Source organism: Hyla sarda, chromosome 8 (assembly GCF_029499605.1).
Source record: "Hyla sarda isolate aHylSar1 chromosome 8, aHylSar1.hap1, whole genome shotgun sequence".
Classification (NCBI taxonomy): domain Eukaryota; kingdom Metazoa; phylum Chordata; class Amphibia; order Anura; family Hylidae; genus Hyla; species Hyla sarda.
Genome location: NC_079196.1, coordinates 155267608 through 155292889, shown reverse-complemented (window position 1 = coordinate 155292889; position 25282 = coordinate 155267608). Strand labels below are relative to the sequence as shown.

General features: G+C 41.8%; 1 protein-coding gene across 9 annotated transcripts in view; it reads left to right on the top strand.

Moving 5' to 3' along the window:
• The window catches only part of SNX29 (sorting nexin 29), an 819108-nt gene that overhangs the window by 476732 nt on the left and 317094 nt on the right, over window positions 1-25282 (top strand). For all 9 annotated transcript variants that reach the window (XR_008847045.1, XM_056534825.1, XM_056534821.1 and 6 more), the window contains 2 exons: window positions 12880-12935; window positions 14648-14729. Coding sequence is in view for 8 of the 9 variants with exons in the window: in XM_056534825.1 (XP_056390800.1) it covers window positions 12880-12935; window positions 14648-14729 (138 nt within the window). In the remaining variant the exon portion in view is untranslated. The remainder of the gene's footprint in view (window positions 1-12879; window positions 12936-14647; window positions 14730-25282) is intronic.

Here is a 25282-nt window from a genome sequence, read left to right as displayed (position 1 = left end):
TCATCTGCCTCCTCGCTATCCGATCTGCGATCTGCTGCCCCACGCCTGAAGCAGCAGAGCACTGACAACACCTATGGCAGGCTAAAAAAAAAAGTGTTAGAAAAAGTTTAAAAAAGTTTATTAACCCCTTCCTAATAAAAGTTCAAATCCCCCCCCCCCCCTTGTTCCCATTTTTTAAAATAAAAAAAGAAATATCCAAAGTTCAAAATTGTGCATTTTTGGTCACTTCATATACCATAAAATATGAATAAAAAGCAATCAAAAAGTCCCATCAAAAGAAAAATGGTACCGGTAAAAACTACAGACCACGGCGCAAAAAATTAGCCCTCCTATAGCCCCATATGTGGAAAAATAAAAAAGTTATAGGGGTCAGAAGATGACAATTTTAAACATACTAATTTTGGGGCATGTAGTTATGTTTTTTTTTTTTTTTAAGTAGTAAAATAAAAAAAATTTAAAACTACATAAATTGGGTATCCTTGTAACCGTATGGACCTACAGAATAAAGAAAAGGTGTCATTTTTGCAGAAATTTTTTCCCACAATTACATTTTTATTTGTTTTGCCACAGATTGTGTTATAAAATAAGTGGCGTCAGTACAAAGTACAATTAGTGAAGCAAAAAACAAGCCCTTATATGGGTCTGTAGGTGGAAAGGGAGGAGGAAAAAATGAAAGTGCAAAAACGTGAATTGGCCTCGGCCTTGAACGGCTACTCTACCCCTAGACATCTTATCCCCTATCCAAGGGATAGGGGATAAGATGTCTGATCGCGGGAGTCCCACCGCTAGGAACCCCCACAATCTCTCCTGCAGCACCCTGTGTCATCTGCTGCAATTAGAAAAGTTCGCTCTGTGCTTGATGACAGGCGATACAGGGGCCGTAGTATGGTGACATCACAACCCCGCCGCCTCGTGACCTCACGCCCCATCCCCTCAATGCAAGTCTATGGGAGATGGTGTGGTGATGTCACAAGGGGCGGGGTGTGACGTCACGATACTCAAGCTCTTGTATTGCCCGTCATCATTCGCTCCGTGCAGCAAATGACACAGGGTGCTGCAGGAGAGATTGCGGGGGTTTGAATAGGGGATAAGATGTCTAGGGGCGGAATACCCATTTAAGGTCAAAATAGGCTTTGTCCACAAGGGGTTAAAAATTTACTAGTAAACAAAATAAATAAATATTTGTGAAATTGAGAGCAAAACAAAGCACAATTTTCTATTTTTTGTAGTGGTGGTGGTGGTGGGGACAGAGTTCGAATTTACACAGTAAATTTGTGAACTTTACAGCAAAACTATTTTTATTCTTTGGGTCAGTATAATTACAGTGATTGCATATTCCTTGCAGAGAGACACCATTTCTGGTTTGTGGAGATTCAAAGGCCATTAGCACTCCACTGGGCATTCTGGCAAAAGGAATATGCATAGTAGCTCAATCACACCAACTTCACAGCTAGCATTACCTAAATATCAGCTTTAGCTCCAGTTACAGAGTCTTTGAAACTGATTGAAATTTAATTCCAAGCCAGAATTCTCCTCAAAAGGGAAAATGACCCATCTGCAGACAGCTGTTTCACTGTTTCATGGTGTGTTTTTTTTTTATTGATCGTTCAGTCATTACAAGTCATACAATGTATTACAGTCACATAAAGCATGACAGTACAATACACAGCAAAGTTTCCCTAAGCTATACATTGCACAGCATGCTACTCTAACACTCAGCTCAACCCTGAAAGAAAAAATGGGGGGGGGGGGATAGAATTGGGGCGTGGGAGACTATGGGGGTAGGGAGGGGGCAGATCACAGGGTCAAACTACTGGGCAAACTCTTGAGGGGGACATGGGGAAGGAGAGGGGTCTTTACTCCTCTTCCTCATCATCACCTAGGCAAATGAGGTAAGTACACTGCTTGCAGAGAGACACCATTTCTGGTTTGTGGAGATTCAAAGGCCATTAGTACTCCCCTGAGCATTCTGGAAAAAGGAATATGCAAAGCAGCTCAATCAAGCACCCACTTTTGCCTAGTCGCTAGGCCTCTCACCACCAAATCCAGAACACCTTGCTCTGTACTGACAAGGGTCATCACCCAGAAACAGCTGCGGATGGGTCCTCTTCCCTTCTGGGGAGAATTATGGCTTGGCATTAAATCCCAATCAGTTTCTGAGACTCTGTAACTGGATCTAAAGCTGATGTTTACTGAATGCTACCTGTGAAGGTGGTATGATTGAGCTGCTTGGCATATTCCTCTATAGTTATATAATATGATTAGTATTTTACTACATTTAAAGTATAAATATTAAATTGACACTGTCAGAATCAGAATTACATCTTGGCAAAACATTAATCTTTATCCCAGCACTGCGCAGCAGAAGCTAGACACATATAAAAGACATGTAAAACATCTACATGAGACATATAAAGAATCTACTAGTGAGTAACAATTACCAGAAAACAAAACACACTAGAAAAGGATAGTCAGAAGTAGAAAGGTCAGGAAATACTGACACTCCACTACCCTTACTAGACACTATAGGGCACCGAGAAATGTGACCTCCTGAATATAGATAAACCTAACCACAGAATCACTTGGAGTCACTTGTTATAAAATATAGTGAGTAACAAATAGAAACATATATTTTCTGTAATATTACAGGTATGTTTTGAAATAATGAATAAAATTGCGCTATTCTAACTTCTATAAATATTTTATTTTTCTGTCTATTCAGCTAAGTGAGGGCTCATCGTTTGTGCCATTATCTCTAGTTTTTACTGGTACCATTTGGGTAGAGTTGGATCACTTTTCATATTTTCTGATATGTGTTGTAACCAAACATCAGCATTTCAGGCTTTTGGTGTTTTTTTTCTTGTTTTTTTTTTACTGTGGAATCGCACATAGCAATACCAAATGTTTTTATTGTATTTTTTTATGTAAAAATAAATGACGTTTTTACATAAAAAAGGTTATTAGTGAAGGGATTTTTTTAGGATTCAGTTATTTTTTTTCAGTGTTTTAAGTTCTCATAGGGGACTTTTATAAGCAGTCATCACTTGAATGATCACTTGAATTGACACTTAATCAGGCTGTACTAAAAGATCTACCATCATAGGTATAAAAGCCTTAGAAGACCTCCTGCCGCCATGGAAACAGATTGGCACAGGGGATCGTGTTGCAGGTTGTCCCGATGCTTCGGTAACTGTCATTCAACCTGTTAGATGTCATGATTGCTATTAATCACAACATTTAAGGGTTTAAATGAACAGCATTAGTGTGATCAGTATGTCAGGAAAGATAAGGGTCAGGTAATTAAATTTAAGGTGCCCAATCCCTCTGTTGTCAGGAGGGATAAGCTGTTGCTAAAGGTGTATGACAGCGACTAGCCTCCCTCTCTTTCTTAAAAACACAGGTACGCTTAACTGAATAAAGTATATATGTGCATAAGGGGTCTAGAAAGATGGCCATTAGCCAAACATTTGTTCTAATATGTATGGCCATCTTAGAAGTGGTTTTGTTTGATTAACCATTCATAGTGGTTAAAAGGGGATCTCACTGCTGTTACTGAGCACCTAAGTGTCCCCTCCTTGGTACACAGCTATTGTTCATAGTTTATTTCAGGGGTTGGAACCAGAGCCTGGCAAATTTGCACCCACCAAATACACACACAGGTTTGCCCTTCGCCATAGTTGCCCAGCCAAGCACAGCACTTCTCTCTGCTATGCCATGGCATAGTGCTGGTAAAAGTGCACTGAACTAATCAGGCTGGCTCTATACTGGGGATAATTTACAGTACTGCAGATGACATGCTTGGCAAGGTAAGGTAATATGTTAGCAGAAATAAATGACACAGCAGCACACTAAGCAGTTAACTGATGCTGCTGATATGATGTCGGGGTTAAGAACTCATTCATCATTTATTAAATATGGTCAACAAATACAAAAAATATTATGACCGTTATAAATTGCCAAAAATATACAAACAATGCAATTCACCGTATCTGGGCCCGGCTATTTTCCCAGATACAAGTTCTTTGAAGTAGTGGTAGAAGTAACTTTTGCAATATAATAAAATAATAATGCAGTTATTATAAAAATGATATGTACATGTCTTTTGTTTACAGTCCCCCGGTATCACTAGCTTAGTAAACATGAAAGCTATTGTGTGCAATCCCAGATAATTTTATCCAACAAACCCTTGGGCCGAAGCCCGGAGTCAATAACTCCCCTCGTAATATAACCCCCTAAAATATAACTTTTATTGGTATTAGTTAAAAAAGAAAAATTCCCCAGATTGCTATTAATCACAACATTTAAAGGGGTACTCCGCCCCTAGACATCTTATCCCCTATTCAAAGGATAAGGGGATAAGATGTCAGTACGCCGCGGTCCCACTGCTGGGGAGCCCCAGGATCCCCGCTGCGGCACTGCGCTATCATTACAGCACAGAGCGAGTTCGCTCTGTACGTAATGACGCGCAATACAGGGGCCGGAGCATCGTTACATCATGGCTCCGCCCCTCGTGACGTCATGGTCCACCCCTTTCTATACAAGTCTATGGGAGGGGGCGTGGCGGTCATCACGCCCCCTGCCATAGACTTGCAATAAGGGGACGGGCCGTGATGTCACGAGGGGCGGAGCCATGACGTCACGCGGCTCCGTCCCCTGTATCGCCCGTCATTATGCACAGAGCGAACTCGCTCTGTGCAGTAATGATAGCGGGGTGCCGCAGCGGGGATCCCGGGGCTCCCCAGCAGCTTGACTGTGGCGATCTGACATCTTATCCCCTATCCTTTGGATAGGGGATAAGGTGTCTAGGGGCGGAGTACCCCTTTAAGGGTTTAAATGAACAGCATTAGTGTGATCAGTATGTCAGGAAAGATAAGGATGAGGTAATTAAATTTACGGTGCCCAATCCCAACAGCTCGGACAAAAAGTGCTTAATATGTCAGCAAGGAGCCCCTTGTCTGTGCATATAAGGAATGAATGGTGCTGCAGTATACCAATATTAGGCTCTGTTGTGGTGTGCAGTTTAAAATGTTACTGTACAGCCACCCGCTTGACAGCCAACCATTGTCTGACTTGTTTTATACAGATAACACATTTACAAACATTCAAAGGTCTGTGATCTTTCAATGAACTCTGTTTAGGTCTCCTTTACTTCGGGCCTTCTGAGAATTCATACAACATGGCAGACACTTCATGCTATTATTCTCTTAAACACAATGATTCATTTTAGGGGCCTACAATAAGTACGACAATGAGCGTAGCCTTGATTTACCTTTTAGGGACAATGAGAATCCTCTGGAAGTCTGATACAATCTCACAGATTGCAGATACACAACACAGGCTTTCTCTTTTTCCTATGCATAGCAGCATCTAAGCTGTGCCCCCACCTCCTGTGTTTTGTCCTGTTCTCTATTTTAGTAGAGGTGGCTTGAGCCTAAGAATAAACAGCGGACAGCAGATTTGAAAGAAGTGAGGCACCTAGTGGCCAAAGTTTTAGATGCCTTTTTTTGGAGGTAAAAAGTCATTTTTGGCAAACAAAGTGATTTGCAAATTTGTTATAGATTACATAGGCTATCACATGGAGGGAAGTTGTCTGAAACTACAGTGACCATTTAGGAGTGAGCTGTATTTAAAAAAAAACGAAAAACTTGTTTAACATATGTATTATACAGTACTTCTAAATAGGTTGTATAATACCTGACAAGACAGCCGCTAAATATGAATGTGGTCTTTCTTAAAGGGGTATTCCAGGTAAAACCTTTTTTTTATATATATCAACTGGCTCCGGAAAGTTAAACAGATTTGTAAATTACTTCTATTAAAAAATCTTAATCCTTCCAATAGTTATTAGCTTCTGAAGTTTTCTGTCTAACTGCTCAATGATGATGTCACGTCCCGGGAGCTCTGCATGATGGGAGAATATCCCCATAGGAACTGCACAGCTCCTGGGACGTGACTCATCAGAGAGCAGTTAGACAGAAAATAACTCAACTTCAGAAGCTAATAACTATTGGAAGGATTAAGATTTTTTAATAGAAGTAATTTACAAATCTGTTTAACTTTCCGGAACCAGTTGATATATAAATAAAAGTTTTGGCCTAGAATACCCCTTTAATGTGAATAGTGTACCAAGCTAAATGAGATTTCTGAGCCATGCTTTGCATTTTCAATCTTGAGTCTTTTTTTGCTCAAACCCCGCTTTCTTTTAACTAATGTATAATGCAGCATTTAAATATTCAGCAAATTAAGTCCTAAAAGTTGAATGTGTTCTCTCTAGATTACAAATAAATCCATGTAGATTGGCAGCATGTGATAGTTATTTGGAAATTTCTGACATCGTTTTCCCAGCAGAGCACAGTTATTGCTTACTTACTTTAGTAAGAGCATTATCCATCATCCTCATGGGTTGACTGCAGTTTTTACTGTGTCTCAGAGACAAACACATCGCGGTTTTACGTTTTTAAATATAGTCGTTTCACAGTAGGGAAAATGAAGAAAGAGAACAGCAGCAATGCCTGCTTGAGGTAAAGATGGAATTGTAAAAAAAAAAAAAATGGCCTTTAGAATACATAAAGTTTAGAGATTTCTTGAAACGTGTTGAAAGCCATGAGTGTTTTCCTCCTATTGTCTTATGTAACATTTCTTATTTGTAAGTTTTATAAACTTTTTGGAAAAAAGTATGTGGATACCCAAACATCACATCTCACAACTATAACTGTCTCCACTTTTCTGTTATTGGTTGAGAAGGTGCAGTGGCAATTCCATGCCATCTCAAAGCTGATCAGTGAGTTGGAAGTCAGGACTCTCTGCAGGCTACTTGCGCTCACTTACAGCAGACTGGTCACACCATACGTTTAGGGTGCACACTTTGTGCACAGTTCTGGTGAAATAAGAAAGGGTCTGCCCCAATACAGTGCTCCCTCAAGTTACAATATTAATTGGTTCCCGGACGACCATTGTATGTTGAAACCATTGTATGTTGAGACCAGAACTCTATGGTAACCTGGTAATTGGTTCTGAAGCCACCAAAATGTCATCCAAAAATAGGAAAAAGTGAGAATTAAAGAAAAATAAGTAGATAAATAATATAGATAAAGCAAGATCGTACATATAAAAGTAATAAAGATCTGCTGGGAGCTGTAATCACTGTCTATGTCAGTGTTTCCCAACCAGGGTTCCTCCAGCTGTTGCAAAACTACAACTCCCAGCATGCCCGGACAGCCGTTGGCTGTCCGGGCATGCTGGGAGTTGTAGTTTTGCATCCTGGTTGGGAAACAATGGTTTATGTAGAGGACAGGAGCTTTTTCAGGGTCCTATACAGTACACCCAGTGTCCCAAATGGAGCCACCCTTAGTTGGTGTACAAAAGGAGCAGTTAACCCTGGTACAGGTAAGGAGTAGTACAGAACTTATAGTTCCTCCCTGTACTGTAGGGAGCGCTACCAGACAGCCAGTCAGTGCATGCACTTCAGTAATAGAGGTGATTTACCAGTGAATGCCCATTCTGATTGGTCAATTCCTCCAGTTGTGACACGTTTCACAGATCTGGACTGCCCGTAGCATTGTATGTTGAGTTTGGTTTCAAGTTACGATGGTCCAGAAAAGATCATTGTATGTTGAAACTATTGTATGTTGAGGCCATTGTAAGTTGAGGGATCACTTTAGTTGGAAGCATGCCACTGTCTAAAATGGCTGTACATGCTGGAGCATTGACATCACCATTCACTGTAAAGAGACCTGGCCTACACTAGGATGAGCAGCACCATACCAATATCCTTTCTATGCCAAATTTACAAGTAGACATTATGGGAAATAATTTATCATTTGTGTTTTTCTTTTGCACTGTCTTCCTTTAAAGCGTTACTGTCACAAAAACCTGTGATATGTCACACAGACATATTAGAAGTTTTGATGTTTTTGTTCCCTTTGCTATCGTTCCTGTATTGTTAAAATGCCAATAAAAACCTTATTGAAAAGAAGTTTTGATCATATGGGTCTCAGTACTGAGATCCCCACCGAATGGAAGCTAGAGCCAGGAGAAGTATGCAGCTGAGTGCTTCACTCATGGATTGCTGCTTTATTCACCTTTTGCAGGAGATTGGCTCCATAAACTTACAATGGAGATAGTCTTCAACAATTCCTATGTTAGATCAAGAAACTCGCATAGTGGGAACAGTGCGCAGTAGTGTGTGACGCTTAAATGGGACGTTTCTCCGCACTGCAGAATTCAAGGCTGTCTCTGCAAGTGTCATCAGTATAAGAACTGTGCTTTGGGAGATTAAATCACCTGGTGTTCCTATTTTGTAAGCTTGGGTTCTGATAAACTAATCGTTTCATGAGACACTTCATGACTTGACGTGTGGCAGGGGTCTTTTGTCCGTGCCAGTGTCACAGAGCCCTTCAATTTGACTCATATTTCTATTTATCTTTGTCTATGGAAATTTCATAGCTGTGTGTTTGATTTTAGGTCCTTATGGAAAGGGTATAGCTAAAAAACCAAAAATTTTATTAGGATGGTAGTCCACTTACTGTTGACTGTTTAGTGCAGGTTTTATCATCTTTTAGGTTTTCTTTAAGAGGCACCCTCTTTAACTATAATTGCACAGTAACCTAATGAAAGTATATAGCAAAGATATTACATTTTACATGCTATTTATTAACTATATAGCCCATGTCAATCACAGTTTTACTTGAAATAACCAACTACGACAGGCCTATAAGCAGGTGTAGAGGTAATTATACGTCACAATAATATAACCGGAGCGGGTTAGAACAAGCCTCTTTATCACATGTGCTAGTAATAAAACATAACTTTCACTAAATGATAAATATAAAAGTTGAGAAAACACACACTTAGCACATCCCCATTGACATCAGGGTACTTGATTCCATAATGCTTAACAAGGCAAACACAGATTCAAGCACCTTAAAGGGGTACTCCAGTGGATTTTTTTTTTTAAATCAACTGGTGCCAGAAAGTTAAACAGATTTGTAAATTACTTTTGTTAAAAAATCTTTATATTTCCAGTACTTATTAGCTGCTGAATACTACAGAGGAAATGGTTTTCTTTTTGGAACACAGAGCTCTCTGCTGACATCATGACCACAGTGCTCTCTGCTGACATCTCTGTCCATTTTAAGAACTGTCCAGAGTAGTAGAAAATCCCCATAGCAAACATATGCTGCTCTGGACAGTTTCTAAAATGGACAGAGATGTCAGCAGAGAGCACTGTGGTCATGATGTCAGCGGAGAGCACTGTGTTCCAAAAAGAAAACCATTTCCTCTGTAGTATACAGACCCTAAAAAGTACTGGAAAGATTACGATTTTTTAATAGAAGTAATTTACAAATCTCTTTAACTTTCTGGCATTAGGTGATTTAAAAAAAAAAAAAAGTTTTCCAGGGGAGTACCCCTTTAAGTTTAACAGTCAAGTGAGTGGTGTGCAGGTACACCTACTTAATGATAATATCTGGAGTGGCTGAATGGATTTATTTATGTAGGTGACTAGTCTAAATCAAGCAAAGACAGATCCCTCCAAAGACAGCACAGGATAGAGCTGGCGCACAAGGCTTCAAAGGTAAAAACTGATTTATTTTACCCGGCATGCAACGCGTTTCGCTGGATAACTAGCTTCATCAGGCATGACTGATGAAGCTGGTTATCCAGCGAAACGAGTTGCATGCCGGGTAAAATAAATCGGTTTTTACCTTTGAAGCCTTGTGCGCCAGCTCTATCCTGTGCTGTCTTTGGAGGGATCTGGCTTTGCTTCACTTTGTGTTGCCAGGAGCGGCTGCTGAGTCTCGCCCGTCCAGGGTTTTATGCCTACACCATGGTTGTACTTGGTCACAGTACAACCAGCATCAGTGAGCAATATTGCTTTAGCTTTACCTTATAATTTAAGGGTATCGCACTAGGAGCGCTGTCTCCCTTTGTCTATAGTCTAAATCAAGGCTGACTTTTATATAACAAGGGGTGCTAAATCACCCTCCATTTTTACTGTTGATCACCAGATCGCAAATATGAGTGTTATAGACAACCCAAATGATATGCCCTGATGTTCAGTAACACTCCAGTAATTGTTAGCCAGTCCACAGCTCATATATATATTAGACATGTACAGATTTTGGGTGCTTAAACTCTGTGTACAGGCTTCAGCTATTAATAGCTGCCACCCTGCTGTACACCACAGGTGCGACTAGAATAATAGAGGTGGCTCTAAGGCCACTCTTACTCTAAGACGACACTGTTTGCACTAAGACGCAATGAGGTTGCAGTTAAAAAGTATTACTGTCAAACCCCGACATGCTTCAGTCATTCTCCTTGATAAAGCTACGCTAGTGGCAAAACATGTCGCGGTTTGACAGCAATACTTTTTAACTGCATCCTCATTGTGTCTTAGTGCATACAGTGTCGTCTTAGAATAAGAGTGCCTTAGAGCCACCTCTATTAGTATAGCAGCACCTGCGGTGCACAGCAGGGTGGCGGCTATTAATCTCTGAAGCTTGTACACAGGGTTTAAGCACCCAAAATCTGTTCATGTCTAATATATCAGCTGGTCGTTAGCTGGAATCTTTATTGGTGTCCAGGGATACAACAATATACAGCACTTCAAGCCAAGCAAGATACAGCGGGTCAGCGGAGGTACGTGCAGGGGAGGGTAACAGACAACAGACTGTTTCTCATTTCTTTTACTTGAAACCCATCCAGTACCATTATCACAAAGTTAATGAGGATGTTATGGCCATGCTGATGTTGATGAAAAAACCTTATTGGTTCTCATAGTAGCCTTATCAAAGTTGCACCAGCTGGGTTCCAAGTAAATAAAATCACCCTTTCCCATTTAACTCTAACCTAAAGCAGCTGTTTCTGGTGGCGCACATTTATGCCCTTGATGACATAAGACGTAAATGTACGTCCTGGTGACCTGGTACTTAATGCACCAGAACGTACATTTACGTCCTGTACATGACCGCGAGCACCGGAGTGGTGCTCGTGTCATGCGCGGCAGGTCCCAGTATCAGCAGCCAGGGACCCGCCGGTAATGGCGCACATCAGCGATCGCGCTGATGTGCGCCATTAACCCGTCAGATGCCGTGATCAGTACAGATCAGTGCGTCACTAAAATGGATCATGGGATCGCTCGCAGCGCTGCCTCAGGGATCCGATCATCCGTAATGGCGGATGGAGGTCCCCTCACCTGCCTCCGTCCATCTCCACAGGTGTTCTGCTCTGGTCTGAGATCGAGCAGACCAGAGCAGAAGATCGCCGATAACACTGATCAGTGCTATTCCCTATGCATAGTGCTGAACAGTATTAGCAATCAAGTGATTGCTATAAATAGTCCCCACTGGGGGTTATTAAAGTGTTAAAAAAAAAAAAAGTTAGAAAAATCCCCTCCCCAAATAGAAATGTAAATTGTCACTTTTTCCCATTTCACCCCAGAAAGTGTTAAAAAAAAAAAATTTGTATAAACATATTTGGTATTGCCGTGTGCGTAAATGTCCGTACTATCAAAGTATAATGTTATTGATCCCGTAAGGTGAACGGCGTAAACATGAAAAAATAATTTCTAAAATTGCTACTTTTTTGTCATATAATCCCCAAAAATTTTATAAAAAATTAATCAAGTTTCATATAGGCAAATGGGGTATAAAAAAAAAGTACAGATCACAGTGCAAAAAATGAGCCATCATAGCGCCGCTTATACGGAAAAATGAAAAAGTTATAGGTCGTCAAAATAGAGGGATTTTAAACGCACTAATTTGGTTAAAAAGTTTGAGATTTTTTTAAAGCAGTACAATAATAGAAAAGTATGTAATCATTGGTATCATTTTAATCGTACTGACCCACAGAATAAAGCAAACGTCATTTGTACTTTAAATTGTAAAGCGTGAAAACAAAACCTTCCAAAATTTGCTAAATTGCAGTTTTCTGTTCAATTTCCCAACACAAATAGTATATTTTTTATTTTGCTATACATTTTTATGGTAAACTGAGTGTTTTCGTTACAAAAGACAACTGATTGCGCAAAAAACTATCCCTCATACTAGTCTGTGGATGAAAATATAAGAGTAGGAAAAAAACGAAAATGCATGGCAAAAATAAAATTAGCTGTGTCCTTGAGGCCAAAATGGGCTGTGTCCTTGAGGGGTTAAAGGGGTTGACTGTCGATTTTTTTTTTATTTTTTTTTATTTATTTTTTTTAATGGTGCTCATACATGTTTAGTGTTTTTTGATTTTATTTTGTAAAGTTTTTTAGATGCAGTTTTGAAGCTAAAAGGTATACTCATCTGCCATGATCTCTCACTGCTGCTGTTCTGAGTCCCCTATGTTCACCATTTTATGGTCTTCTCTTGACAGAAGAGTAGTGCTTACTCACAGCCGTAATCCACTCAGCTAGTGTTAGACTGAGCAGCCGCTTTATTTGGTTGAGAGGAGTGTAGGAAGTGTTGAGTAGCTGGGACTTGGTACAATCAGAACAGCAGCAGTAGGGGATCATTGCTAGTGAATACCTATTTTTTTAATCCGTTTAGCCCATCCTGGCCACTTTTAAAAATAAAACTAAACAACCCCTTTAAATGAGTTAACCACTTTTTCTTCCTTTTTTTATGTAGCACTCCCTCTGTCAAGCCGATTACAATTTTTCTGCTTCAGAAATACAAAAGAGCTTTACAGCATCTCTCCATTCTGAACTGACAACCCCTGCCTGTGTGGTCCATATGTCCTAGTAGGCCATATTGTAGATTTTTAAGGAGCTAATATTTGATAGGGATTTTCATTATTCCTCTAATATTCATAGAAACAGATTTTTTTTCTAGACAACTGACTTCAAAGAAATATTATGTCGGGCACATTATAATGTATTCAGCTTTGTCATCCTAGGTCCCCGGAGATTTGAGTCAAACTTCTGAAGACCAGAGTTTGTCAGACTTTGAAATGTAAGTTTAAGACTTTTCTTCTGTGAAGCCACCACAAGCCTGCACAATTGTAATTTTTTCGAGAACTAGCTCAGAAATGAAGCGTACAACATACCTGCTATTGTATATGTGGAAGAAACACATGAAAGTGATGTTGATCCACAACAAGAACGTGAACTTGTAAACACAAAGACGTGATATATTGTACATACGAATTAAAATACTCAAATCCTTTTAATAAAATGACACATTGCAGGGCATAACTGCTGCTAAGCTGCTCTTTCCTTTCCTTTTAGTTAGCACAGTGCCAGTCCAGCTTTCTACAGATATTGTCATATCTGATTTCCAACACTGAATAAAAATCCCATTGATGTCAGATGTCCCTACACCATATTATAACATGACATGTTATTGGGATGTTCTGGATTATTTCCATGTGTCCCATTTTAATGGAGAGCTGGAGAGTGACTGTGTAACTATTTACCAACTACTGTGGAATCCAGACACCCCTGGACTAGTGTTTCCTTTAAAATTGATCACCGTATTTTTCGCCCTATAGGACGCACCGGCGTATAAGACACACCCAATTTATAGGTGAAAAATCAAAAAAAATGAAGATTTTGAACCCAATAGTGGTCTTCAACCTGCGGACCTCCAGATGTTGCAAAACTACAACTCCCAGCATGCCCGGGAGTTGTGGTTTTGCAACATCTGGAGATCTGCAGGTTGAAGACCACCCATGAAGGGATTGACAGGCAGTGATGATGAAGGGGGGGGGGGGGGGATGATGACGGGGGTCTGGATGGTGACATGGGGGGGATGATGTATTTCCCACCCTAGGCCTATAGTCGAGTCAATAACTTTTACTGGGTTTTTGGGGTGAAATTAGTGGCCTCGGCTTATATTCGGGTCGGCCTATACTCTAGTATATACGGTACCCATCTTTATTATTAAGTCATAGCACAGATTTTTAGGCCAAGTATGTACTCTGTCTCCTAACTGCATAGAAAAGTGTGGCTTGCCACATAAAGAGTGCACAAGGGTGCATGTAGTTTATTACAAGCCCTCATCAATAGTAGAAGGTCCTCCACAACCTTCCCAGACTCTCAGAGCCAGAAGGCCAAGGATTAAAGATTATTAGCCACCCTTCATCAAAGCTCTTGTCACAAACGCATCTAAGCAACATCAGGTCATAAAATTAGTGAAGGACAAGTTTCAGATCACACGGAGTCTGGACAGTACGGTATTTATGAGCCCTGAATGAAAAGCCTTATGGGAAATATTTGATGTAATAATTGTCAACTGAGAACTTTATTTTCTTCCACCTGGTACTTGCACGTGCTTGAGTGTTTTTACTAGTGCAGGAAATGGGAAGGGTCGCCAGCCCTTTACCATCAAATTGTGCTGCATTTATTTTCCACTTGATTATCAAACATGAAGTTGTTTTTTGGTGTAAAAACTCAGTTTGGCTGAGAAAGGAACACTTCACATTAGAAGAGGCCTCTCATTATACTCTACTCACATAAAGTGACACAGGAAGGCCTTGTCATTTTCTGGCTTGTCTGTAGCTGTAAAGGCTTCGTACACCCCTCCTGATACTCACTTGCCTCATATTTGCATAATATTTTTTTAGGTTATTATCATTTGATATTTTAATGTTCCTGTGGAAAAAATATCAGGTTTACTCTCTTCTGTAAATGCCAGCAAGCTTGATCTCTTTGTCTCTATTACAGATCACACCGTGCCCTTATAAATGTTTGGATACCCTCTGTATTCCTGAGAGGTAAATCTACCCACGCCTTTCATGTCTATCAGGTAAGAACTTGTGTAGGGGATATAGTATAAGGTCATCTGTAAGGAAAGGCTAAACCTTCTGCCTGCAGTCTGGAAAACAAATGCTGTAATATTGGAATCTTTTTTTGATTTGTTATCTCTAGTGTTATAGTTTCGACAAAAATGATAATTCATTTCATTAGTGAGTGGTTCGTTGAGATCTCAACAAGAAGTGGGTTTGAACCAACTCTTTATGTATAGTTTATGTGCCCAACGGACCAACACATAAGCTGGTTACTCTTGTTTGTCACCTGTCTATGTAGTAACTCTACTTTACACGCTGCCGACACAACAGGGCTTCACTTGTAACCAATTCTGTTGTGTCCAGGTATGTGTTTTAAAGGTGTTCTGCTTGTCTGATATTCTGTCCTTTGAGTGACCTCCTGAAATCTTTATTCCTGCAATGGACTCCTGGCTTGCCCAGGGACATCTGTTCTATCCCCCTCAATTTGACTTCTGGCTTGTCCTACGATGTGTGCTCGGCATTCCTAGTTACAACATATGCCCTGTTTGGGCTTTGCCTGTTCATATATTATTGTTTGACTCTTGTTTGGCTTTTTCCGATTGCTATGTGATGCAGGTCCCTGGACAAATCTGAAATCTAGACACATTTTCATACCTGCTGTTGCTTTCCATAGATTGCTTTTTCTGCCTCCAATCATTCTACTCCTGGCCAGTGTCGATGTATTCTCCAAACCAGCATACATGGCAAAATAAAATAAGGTTGCAAACTGTCATGACATCCAGGAAAGGCCAAACCCTTGTGTTAAGGGTGTTAAGAGTGAAAGACTGTTACACAAAAAAAAAAGTGAAGAGCTGGCACCGTAGCTTCGTCATGACATCTCTTCACTTTCTTTATAGATACTTACATCACAGAGGGGAGTATTGTTCCTTCCATCCTCTATCATGGCCAGCAATAAGTCATGCAGGTTGGATTCACATCAACTTCTATGCAGATTTCCACTCCCGCTAAGACGCTTCTCCGGCACTCTTTGATCACCAAAGCTTGGTAAAGGACTCTTTACCATATAAAATGCCTGGGATACTATTACTATTGGATCCAACTAGCTAGTAGTGATACTGTCCTTCAGGGAGCTTTACCCCAATATGTGTAAGATCATGTATTCTATATTTTAAATATATATAATAAATTGTCTATATTTAAGCTGTGCAATCCCATGCATTTTATATAGTAAAGAGTCCTTTACCATTCAAGAATAAAGGGGAGTAGAAGTACTCCTCTATGAAGTAAGTGTCTCTAAGGAAATCTGCTGTGCCTGCTGCCTACCTTTTTTGCCTTTTTTGTTTCCAACTTATATACCCGGGAAACACAGCGTGTTTCACTGGGAGGGTTGCATGAGGGCATTGTGCTGATTTAAGTGAGTAGTAGATGGCTGCCACTCACTAGTTGTAAGTGAGCTGCTTCATTTTACAAATTATGGTGGAGCTTGACAAAACCTGTTCAGAGGAAAAGTTGCTGAGTTGCCCATAGCAACCAATCAGATCACTTCTTTCTTTTTTAAAAAGCCTCTGGAAAATGAAAGAAGCAATCTGATTGGTTGCTATGGCCAACTGGTCAACGTTTCCTCTGCACAGGTTTTGATAAATCTCCCCCTGTGAGTCTGAATTACGTTCTGTGTGACTCCCGATTTTATGTGTATGTTATTATACTATTGAGGAATGGTAAGAGATCCCATCACTCCCCTCCCATAGACATGAATAGAGGGGGGGTGACATCACCAGCTGGCGTGGTGTGACGTCACGTCTCGGGCCGCGGAAACCCAGCGTTCTAAACATAGGGCACAGGTGCTGCATGGAGATCGCGGTCAGACATCTGTGGGTGGAGTATCCATTTAAATAGTTATTTTATTTTATTTTTTATTTTTTTATTAAAGGAAAACAGTCATCTGTTTACCCACACTAAACCCAATACACTGGGTTATACTGTGGGTGAACAGGGAATGATGAGGGGTTAATGGGTTAAAGGGGTATTCCAGGAATTGTTTTTTATTTGACAATGCTACAGGCGCTGTAAAGTTTATAATTTTTTCTTACTATTCTTCTGTGATTTTCACCCCAATATTTATTTTTAACAGCGCTGCCTCCCTTGTTCTCCTGTTTGTTGCGGGCCGCCGGTTCTGGAACTCTGTACTGTACGCTGTATCCCTATGCCTGGGCTGCAAAAGATAAACAAAATAAACTTTAACTCACCTCCCATTGGTCCGGTATCGGCCTCACCTGCTTCCTGGGGACTGAAACGTCGGAGAGCCGTCAGCCTATCACTGGCCACAGTGATGTTCCGCCTCGCCCGCTGATAGGTTGAGCGCACTGTCATGTAAGAAGCCGTTTTCTTACATGACAGTGCGCTCAACCTATCACCGGCCGAGGCAGAACATGCGGCCAGTGATAGGCTGATGGCTCTCCAATGTTCCCGTCCCCAGGAAGCAGGTGAGGCCGATACCGGACCAATGGGAGGTGAGTTAAAGTTTATTTTGTTTATCTTTTGCAACCCAGGCATAGGGATACAGCATACAGTACAGAGTTCCAGCGCCGGCGGCCCGCAACAAACAGGAGGACGAGGGAGGCAGCGCTTGTGGTGACATGTGATTAGTTCCTCGGGGGGGATAGCGCTTGGCTGATAATTTATGGGGGGGGGGGAGAAGCAGAAAAGCACTTGCGGGTCACATGATTTGGGGGGGGGGGGAAATACCGTGGAACCACCATAAGTTACAAAAATACAGTGATACACATTTTTGGTCATACCGCCCAGTTCTAATACAAAATGACTGTTGTCTCAGATTTTACCCAGGTTGCAATGCGGCTGAGACCTGACTGTTTCAATGGGTGGAGGGATCACTTGGTGGGAGAGAGATCAATCTGCAACTAATGAAACAGCTGTAGTCACCCTGATTGAACACCACAGGTCTTTTGAATGGATGCAGCTCATTTATGTTTCATTGGGTGGGGTGGCTGATGTGTGGGAGGGAGGAAAATGGGATTTGTCAGCAAAGAAGAAAACTCTAAAAGGAAATACCAGTTCACAAAAAGCTAGCCACAGTATTTTGGTACCGTATATACTCGAGTATAAGCCGACCCGAGTATAAGCCGAGACCCCTAATTTCAACCCAAAATCCCAGGAAAAGTTATTGACTCGAGTATAAGCCTAGGGTGGGAAATACCTCATCCCCCCCTGTCATCATCCAGACCCGTCATTAACATCCTCATCATCATCCCCTTGTCATCATCCCACACATCCCCCCTTCATCATCCCCTTATCATCCCACACATCCCCCCTTCATCATCCCCTTATCATCCCACACATCCCCCCTTCATCATCCCCTTATCATCCCACACATCCCCCCTTCATCATCCCCTTATCATCCCGCACATCCCCTTATCATCCCACACATCCCCCCTTCATCATCCCCTTGTAATCATCCCACACCCCCCCCTTCATCATCCCCACCCCCCTTCATCATCCCCACACCCCCCCCCCTTCATCATCCTCTTCTCATCATTCGCCCTCAGTGGTCTTCAACCTGCGGACCTCCAGAGGTTTCAAAACTACAACTCCCAGCAAGCCCGGGCAGCCATCGGCTGTCCGGGCTTGCTGGGAGTTGTAGTTTTGAAACCTCCGGAGGTCCGCAGGTTGAAGACCACTGCGGCCTTCAACATCATCCAGCCCCCTCTCACCCCCTTTAGTTCTGAGTACTCACCTCCGCTCGGCGCTGGTCCGGTCCTGCAGGGCTGTCCGGTGAGGAGGTGGTCCGGTGAGGAGGTGGTCCGGGCTGCTATCTTCACCGGGGGGCGCCTCTTCTCCGCGCTTCCGGCCCGGAATAGAGGCGTTGCCTTGACAATGACGCAGAAGTACGTTGGCAATGAACGCACCTCTGCGTCGTTGTCACGGCAACGTGACTATTCTGAGGCCGGGCCCGAAGCGCTTAGAAGAGGCGCCCCCGGTGAAGATAGCAGCCCGGAACCACTATGCCACCGGACCACCTCCTCTCCGGACAGCCCTGCAGGACCGGACCAGCGCCGAGCGGAGGTGAGTACTCAGAACTAAAGGGGGTGAGAGGGGGCTGGATGATGTTGAAGGCCGCAGTGGTCTTCAACCTGCGGACCTCCGGAGGTTTCAAAACTACAACTCCCAGCAAGCCCGGACAGCCGATGGCTGCCCGGGCTTGCTGGGAGTTGTAGTTTTGAAACCTCTGGAGGTCCGCAGGTTGAAGACCACTGCGGGTGGGGGAGTTCACTCGAGTATAAGCCGAGGGGGGTGTTTTCAGCACGAAAAATCGTGCTGAAAAACTCGGCTTATACTTGAGTATATACGGTAATCTCATGACCTAACCATTTAGCCCCAAGATCTGACTGTCTGCCAGGTACGTACTAAAATCATCTTATGGTGGAGAACCCCTTTAAATACATACCTGTCCCTCCGAAGATCGGCATTCATCTTTAGGGAATTGTGCGCTAGAGGTGGGCCCGCCGGCTCAATACGAATATTCATTCTTGTGTGTCATGTAAGCGCTGCGCCGACTGGACGCTCACCTGACCCGCGACAATGAATATTCAGATTGCGCCTCCAGCACGCAATTCACTGAAGATGGATGCCGATCTTCAGATTGACAGGTATGTATTTAACCCCTCATCGGTCTCCTGTTCACCCACACTATAACCCAGTGTAGTGGGTTTAGTGTGGGTGAACAGGATGACAGTTTTCCTTTAAAGGGGTATTCAAGGAATTTTTTTTTTTATTTGACTATTCTACAGGGGTTGTAAATTAGTGTAGTTCATCGTATAGTGTCTGTACCTGTGTGTGTCGATTTTCTCACAATTCTGTGATTTTCACCCCAATCTTTATTTAACAGCATGCAAAATGACTGTTGTCTCAGATTTTTCCCAGGTTGCAATGTGGCCGAGACCTGACTCACTAGTCAGCTGATGACAGGGAGCCTGTCTGCTTCAATGGGTGGAGGGATCGCTTGGTGGGAGAGAGATTAATCTATAACTAATGCAACAGCTGTAGGCACCCTGATTGAAAACCACAGGTCTTTTGAATTGATGCAGCTCATTTATGTGTCAATGGATGGGGTGGCTGATGTGTGGGAGGGAGGAAAATGGAATTATGGGATTTGCAGTCAAAAAAAGAAAACTTGCACAGAAAAAAAACAGTTCACAAAAAGCTAGCCACAGTATTATGGTAATCTCACAACATAGCCATTTAGCCTCAAGACAAGCGCAGATCCTTCCTAAGCATGTCCATTACTGTCTGCCAGGTAGGTACTAAAATCCCCTTATGGTGGATAACCCCTTTACATGTAGTTTTGAAAAAAAAATTGTCTTTTCTTAGGCTCTGAAATTTTTTTGTCAGTGTACTTTTTATGGCATTATTTTACCATAAAAAGCAATGTTACCAAACAATTATTAGTGGCATGGATAGGTAAAAAAACTAAACAAAAATGCAATTAGGTCTGCAACTTTGGGGTAATATAATTATTACACCATTCACTATTCACATGTTAAATTTATTCTGACAGTTAGTATAATTACATTAATACCTAGCATATATATTTTTTAAATGTTTTGCTGCTTTAAAAAAAATAAAAACCCTATAAAAATACATTGCACCTCTGCATTCTTACTGCTATAACTTTTTTCCACAGTCAGCTGTAGTTTTTAGTGGTACTATTTTGTTTAGACGTGATTACTCATGTTTACTAAAATATGAGGTAGAAAATGGGCAAAAAAATGCTATTTTGGCACTCAGTATTTCTTCTCATTCCTTGCATTCACCTTCTGGGATAAATAACATTCCCACATGTACCAATATTTATTATGTTTATTTTTTTGTAGATTAAAAAAATGCATTTGAAAAACCGAAAAGGATGGTTATTTGATTTTCAATGATGGGGCATTTATTTATAGTTTTTAAAACTTTCCCATTGACTATGTCATCTAGGTGGTTAAATGGCCAGGAACAGAGCCTGCTTCATACATCCTTAATGCCACAGTGATTTATTTATTATTTATTTATTTTATTTATATAGCGCCTACAGATTCCGCAGCGCTTACAATTATGGGGTGCAAACAAAGACAAGTATCAGACATAAAATTACACAATAACTAAATAACAAGAGTTTTGGGGATATGTTGGGGATATGTTGGGCATATGTTGGGGATATGTTGAGGCCAATTAGAGACTGTTATAGGCCTGTCTGAAGAGATGTGTTTTTAGGCCACGTTTGAAACTATGGATGTTGTTGTTGAGTCTAAGGGATTGAGGGATAGCATTCCAGAGAACCGGTGCAGCATGAGTGAAGTCTTGGAGACGGGAGTGAGAAGTTCGGATTATAGAAGATGTTAGTTTGAGGTCATTAGCAGATCGGAGAGAACGTGTAGGATGGTAGACAGAGATGAGAGAGGAGATGTAGTGAGGTGCAGCATTGTGGAGAGCTTTGTGTGTGAGACTGAGGATTTTGTACTGTATTCTGGACTGAATTGGTAACCAGTGTAGTGACTGGCAAAGGGAGGAGGCGTCGGTGTAGCGGCTGGAGAGGAAGATGACTCTGGCTGCGGCATTAAGGATGGACTGGAGAGGAGAGAGTTTGGAGAAAGGAAGGCCTATTAGTAAAGAGTTACAGTAGTCGAGGCGGGAGTGAATCAAAGCAGTAATCAAAGCAGTGATGTACAGCATGAGCTTTTAAAGAGTATGTGTCATATCCCATAAAACATAACAAAATGAATGTTACTCAGTAGCTAATCCTGATGACGTACATATCAGTTTTATGTGTCTAGCACCTATATATACCTTCTATCTGTTGCTCACTTGATTTGTCATTCTGTGCTTTGAAGGGGGCATGTCCTCCTTCTGCATGACTCTTGTTTCTCCCTGAGTCTGGTGTGCAGTGCAGGATTTCTTTCAAACACTGCGGGCTGCTCAGTAACCCCCTCCGGTTTCCTTTCTGCAGTCTGTTAGGACAGGAATGAGTGCATATTAGTGCTAGTCCTGCCCTCACTTACTGGACTATGTCTGCCTTTGCTTTAGCTTGAACAAAGATGATGTAGCAGCCAGACAGGATTATGTTCTGGATGGTATGGGTACACCTAGTGGTGTTTTTATAAGCCATCATTTCTATAAAAAGGAAATTAAATTTTCTCAAGAAATATATTAGAAAGGTTAATATTTTGCCAAGATGTACAACATATAAAAAGTTTTTGAATCTGATAGTGCTCATTTAAGGAGTTTAAACAATACTCATGTGTTATGGTGGCCCTCGATGTTCTTTTTATTCCCTTTTTGGAATGTTTACCTAATGTTCCAGCTGACAGACATGCACTTAAGCTCAGTCCAGCCTCCCAGATTGACGTGTACACGAACGATGGAGAAATTCTTGCCAATAAGAACTTTTTGGGAGGTTCATCATATCAAAGGAAATATACTGATGAAGGGTCATGGGTCTGTTCACACTACACATATTTGATGTGCAGGATTTGAAGCTGCAGATTTGAATCTATGTTCAGTCATTCAATCCGCAGCATAAAATCTTCATCTTCAAATCCTTGGCATCAAATATGCACAGCATACTGTATGTGTGAATACACCCGAAAGAAAGTAGAGTATAATTACTGCTACACTCTGCATTAAACTGAATAGGAATGTCTAGAGATGAGCGAATTTACAGTAAATTCGATTCGTCACAAACTTCTCGGCTCGGCAGTTGATGACTTTTCCTGCATAAATGAGTTCAGCTTTCAGGTGCTCCAGGTGCTGGAAAAGGTGGATACAGTCCTAGGAAAGAGTATCCTAGGACTGTATCCACCTTTTCCAGCCCACGGGAGCACCTGAAAGCTGAACTCATTTATGCAGGATAAGTCAACAACTGACGAGCCGAGAAGTTCGTGACGAATCAAATTTACTGTAAATTCTCTCATCTCCAGTAATGTCATTTGATCGTGGGTTCTAGAAGAGAAGGATGATGGGGGGTATTTATCAAAGGATTTATGTGTTTTTTTTTCACGTAACTTTGGTGCAATACTTTGGCGCAGTGTTTTTTTGCGCCAAAGTTTGGCTCATCTTCTCCACTGTCATTTTTACAACTTTCTCAAAATCACACGGTCCTGTGTGTGATTTCAACTTTAGTCAGTAATTCATCATTTGCGCCAATCGATCTTTGGCGCAAATCCCCGCCAAGAAATTTTACACATGGAAAACACACTTACCAATGTCAGAAAATGTAACGGTATCAAAATACATTAATCATTTTTTTTGTGAAATAGCGACGCCTCCAGGGCTGCTCAATACTATCCTGCGACATAGTTGTCTCTGAGGGACCTTCACCCTCCGTTGAGCCAGCATTGGACATGGCCACACAGGTTCAGGAAAGGTAAGCACTAAAGCAGTGGTCTCCAACCTGCAGACCTCCAGATGTTGCAAAACTACAAGTCCAAGCATGCCCGGACAGCCAACGGCTGTCCGGGCATGCTGGGAATTGTAGTTTTGCAACATCTGGAGGTCCGCAGGTTGAAGACCACTGCACTAAAGTATCAAAAAAAAAAAACTACCCAAGTTGAAAATAAAATCCATTTCACATGGTGGCTATAAACCCCACAAAAGAAAATAACTTGTGTCACTTGCTGATATACTGCAGGAGGGACTGCGAAATGGCTTGAGAAGAGACGTTTAAGGGGGGGATATGATAAATGTAGGTATATTAATGGCCCATACAAAAAATATGGAGAAAAACTGTTCCAGGTTAAACCCCCCCCCCCCCCCCCCCCCCAAAGGACGAGGGGGCACTCCCTCCTTCTGGAGAAGAAAAGGTTTAGTCTAAAGGGGCAACACACCTTCTTTACCATGAGAACTGTGAACTTATGGAACAGTCTACCTCAGGAACTGGTCACAGCAGGAAAAATTAACAGCTTTAAAACAGGATTAGATACATTCCTGGAACAAAGTAACATTAATGCTTATGAAGAAATATAAAATCCCATCCCTTCCCCAATATCGCGCCACACCCCTACCCTTCAATTCCCTGGTTGAACTTGATGGACATATGTCTTTTTTCGACCGTACTAACTATGTAACTATGGCTGCTCTGCAGGGTAAAATACATTGTCCTCTGTGGTGGTAAGTTCGGTGTAAAAGGCGCTGTGAACAGCTGATTTCAACATTTGCACCAAAATTACTAACAACTTGCACTAAATGATAAATTTGGTGCATGTCCACGAAAATCAAAGTGAAAAAAAAAAGGGTAAAAAGAAACTGTCAACAGGCAAAATTGATAAATACCCCCCCCCCCCCCCCCCTCCGATGTGTCGTGCCACTACTATGCCAGTGAAATAAATGTAAATATATTCTGTTGATAAATCCAAGCAAAAGCTGACTGTGTGAAAGAGTTAGGAGTAAAAACCTGATAAAATCATCCTTGGAGGAAGCTGTGCCCACTTCATATACCATCAAATGATTGCTCTGCTGCTCTTAACTTTGTAGTTGTGTAAAGCCAGCTGCATATTTGTTTAAACGCCGGACCTGGGGAATGAGCGGTTGAATGGCATCCAGCTGTGACTTGTGTCCTGCCATGATAAAACACATTTAAGAAAAAGACTTATTTATGCCGTTTATCTCGGCACACACGGGTGTTGCATCAGAAAGCTTTACAAGTTCTTGGTAGTGTATATGGCTATTTCTCTAGGCAGGAATAACGCCATTTTATTCTCCAGAGTCCTGGCAATTGATGGAAATCGCTCTGATATTTATTTGGGTTACTTTAGAATTGTTTACTTTAGGCTGAAGTTTCTTTCTAGCAAATTTTCCACATTGCAGTCAGTTTTCAGGCGGTAGAATATTAATGGCCGTTCAGTTCTAAGTAGAAATGTTTCATAGAGCAAAAGCAGATGGTTATATTGTCCTAGTTATTAGTCAAAGCCAGTAGTGGATCATAAAGAAAGGAAAAGTATTAAGGGGGTACTCCGGTGGAAAACTTTTTTTTTTCATCAACCTGTGCCAGAAAGTTAAAGGGGTAGTCCAGTGGTGAAAAACGTATCCCCTATCCTAAGGATAGGGGATAAGTTTGAGATCGCGGGGGTCCGACCACTGGGGCCCACTGCGATCTCTCTGTACGGGGGCCAGGCTCTCTGGCCAGATAGCCAGTGTCGACCAAAGCGGCGGCCGACACGCCCCCTCAATACATCCCTATGGCAGAGCCGGAGATTGCCGAAGGCAGCGCTTCGGCTCTGCCATAGAGTTGTATTGAGGGGGCGTGCCGGCCGCCGCTTCGTCGGGGCTCCGTACAGGAGATCGCAGGGGGCCCCAGCAGTCGGACCCCCCGTGATCTCAAACTTATCCGCTATCCTTAGGATAGGGGATAAGTTGTTCACCACTGGGTTCACCACTGGACTACTCCTTTAAACAGATTTAATGTTTAAAGGAGCTCTCTGCTGACATCACAAGAGCTCTCTGCTGACATCACAAGAGCTCTCTGCTGACATCACAAGCACAGGTCTCTCTGTTGACATCTCTGTCCATTTTAAAAACT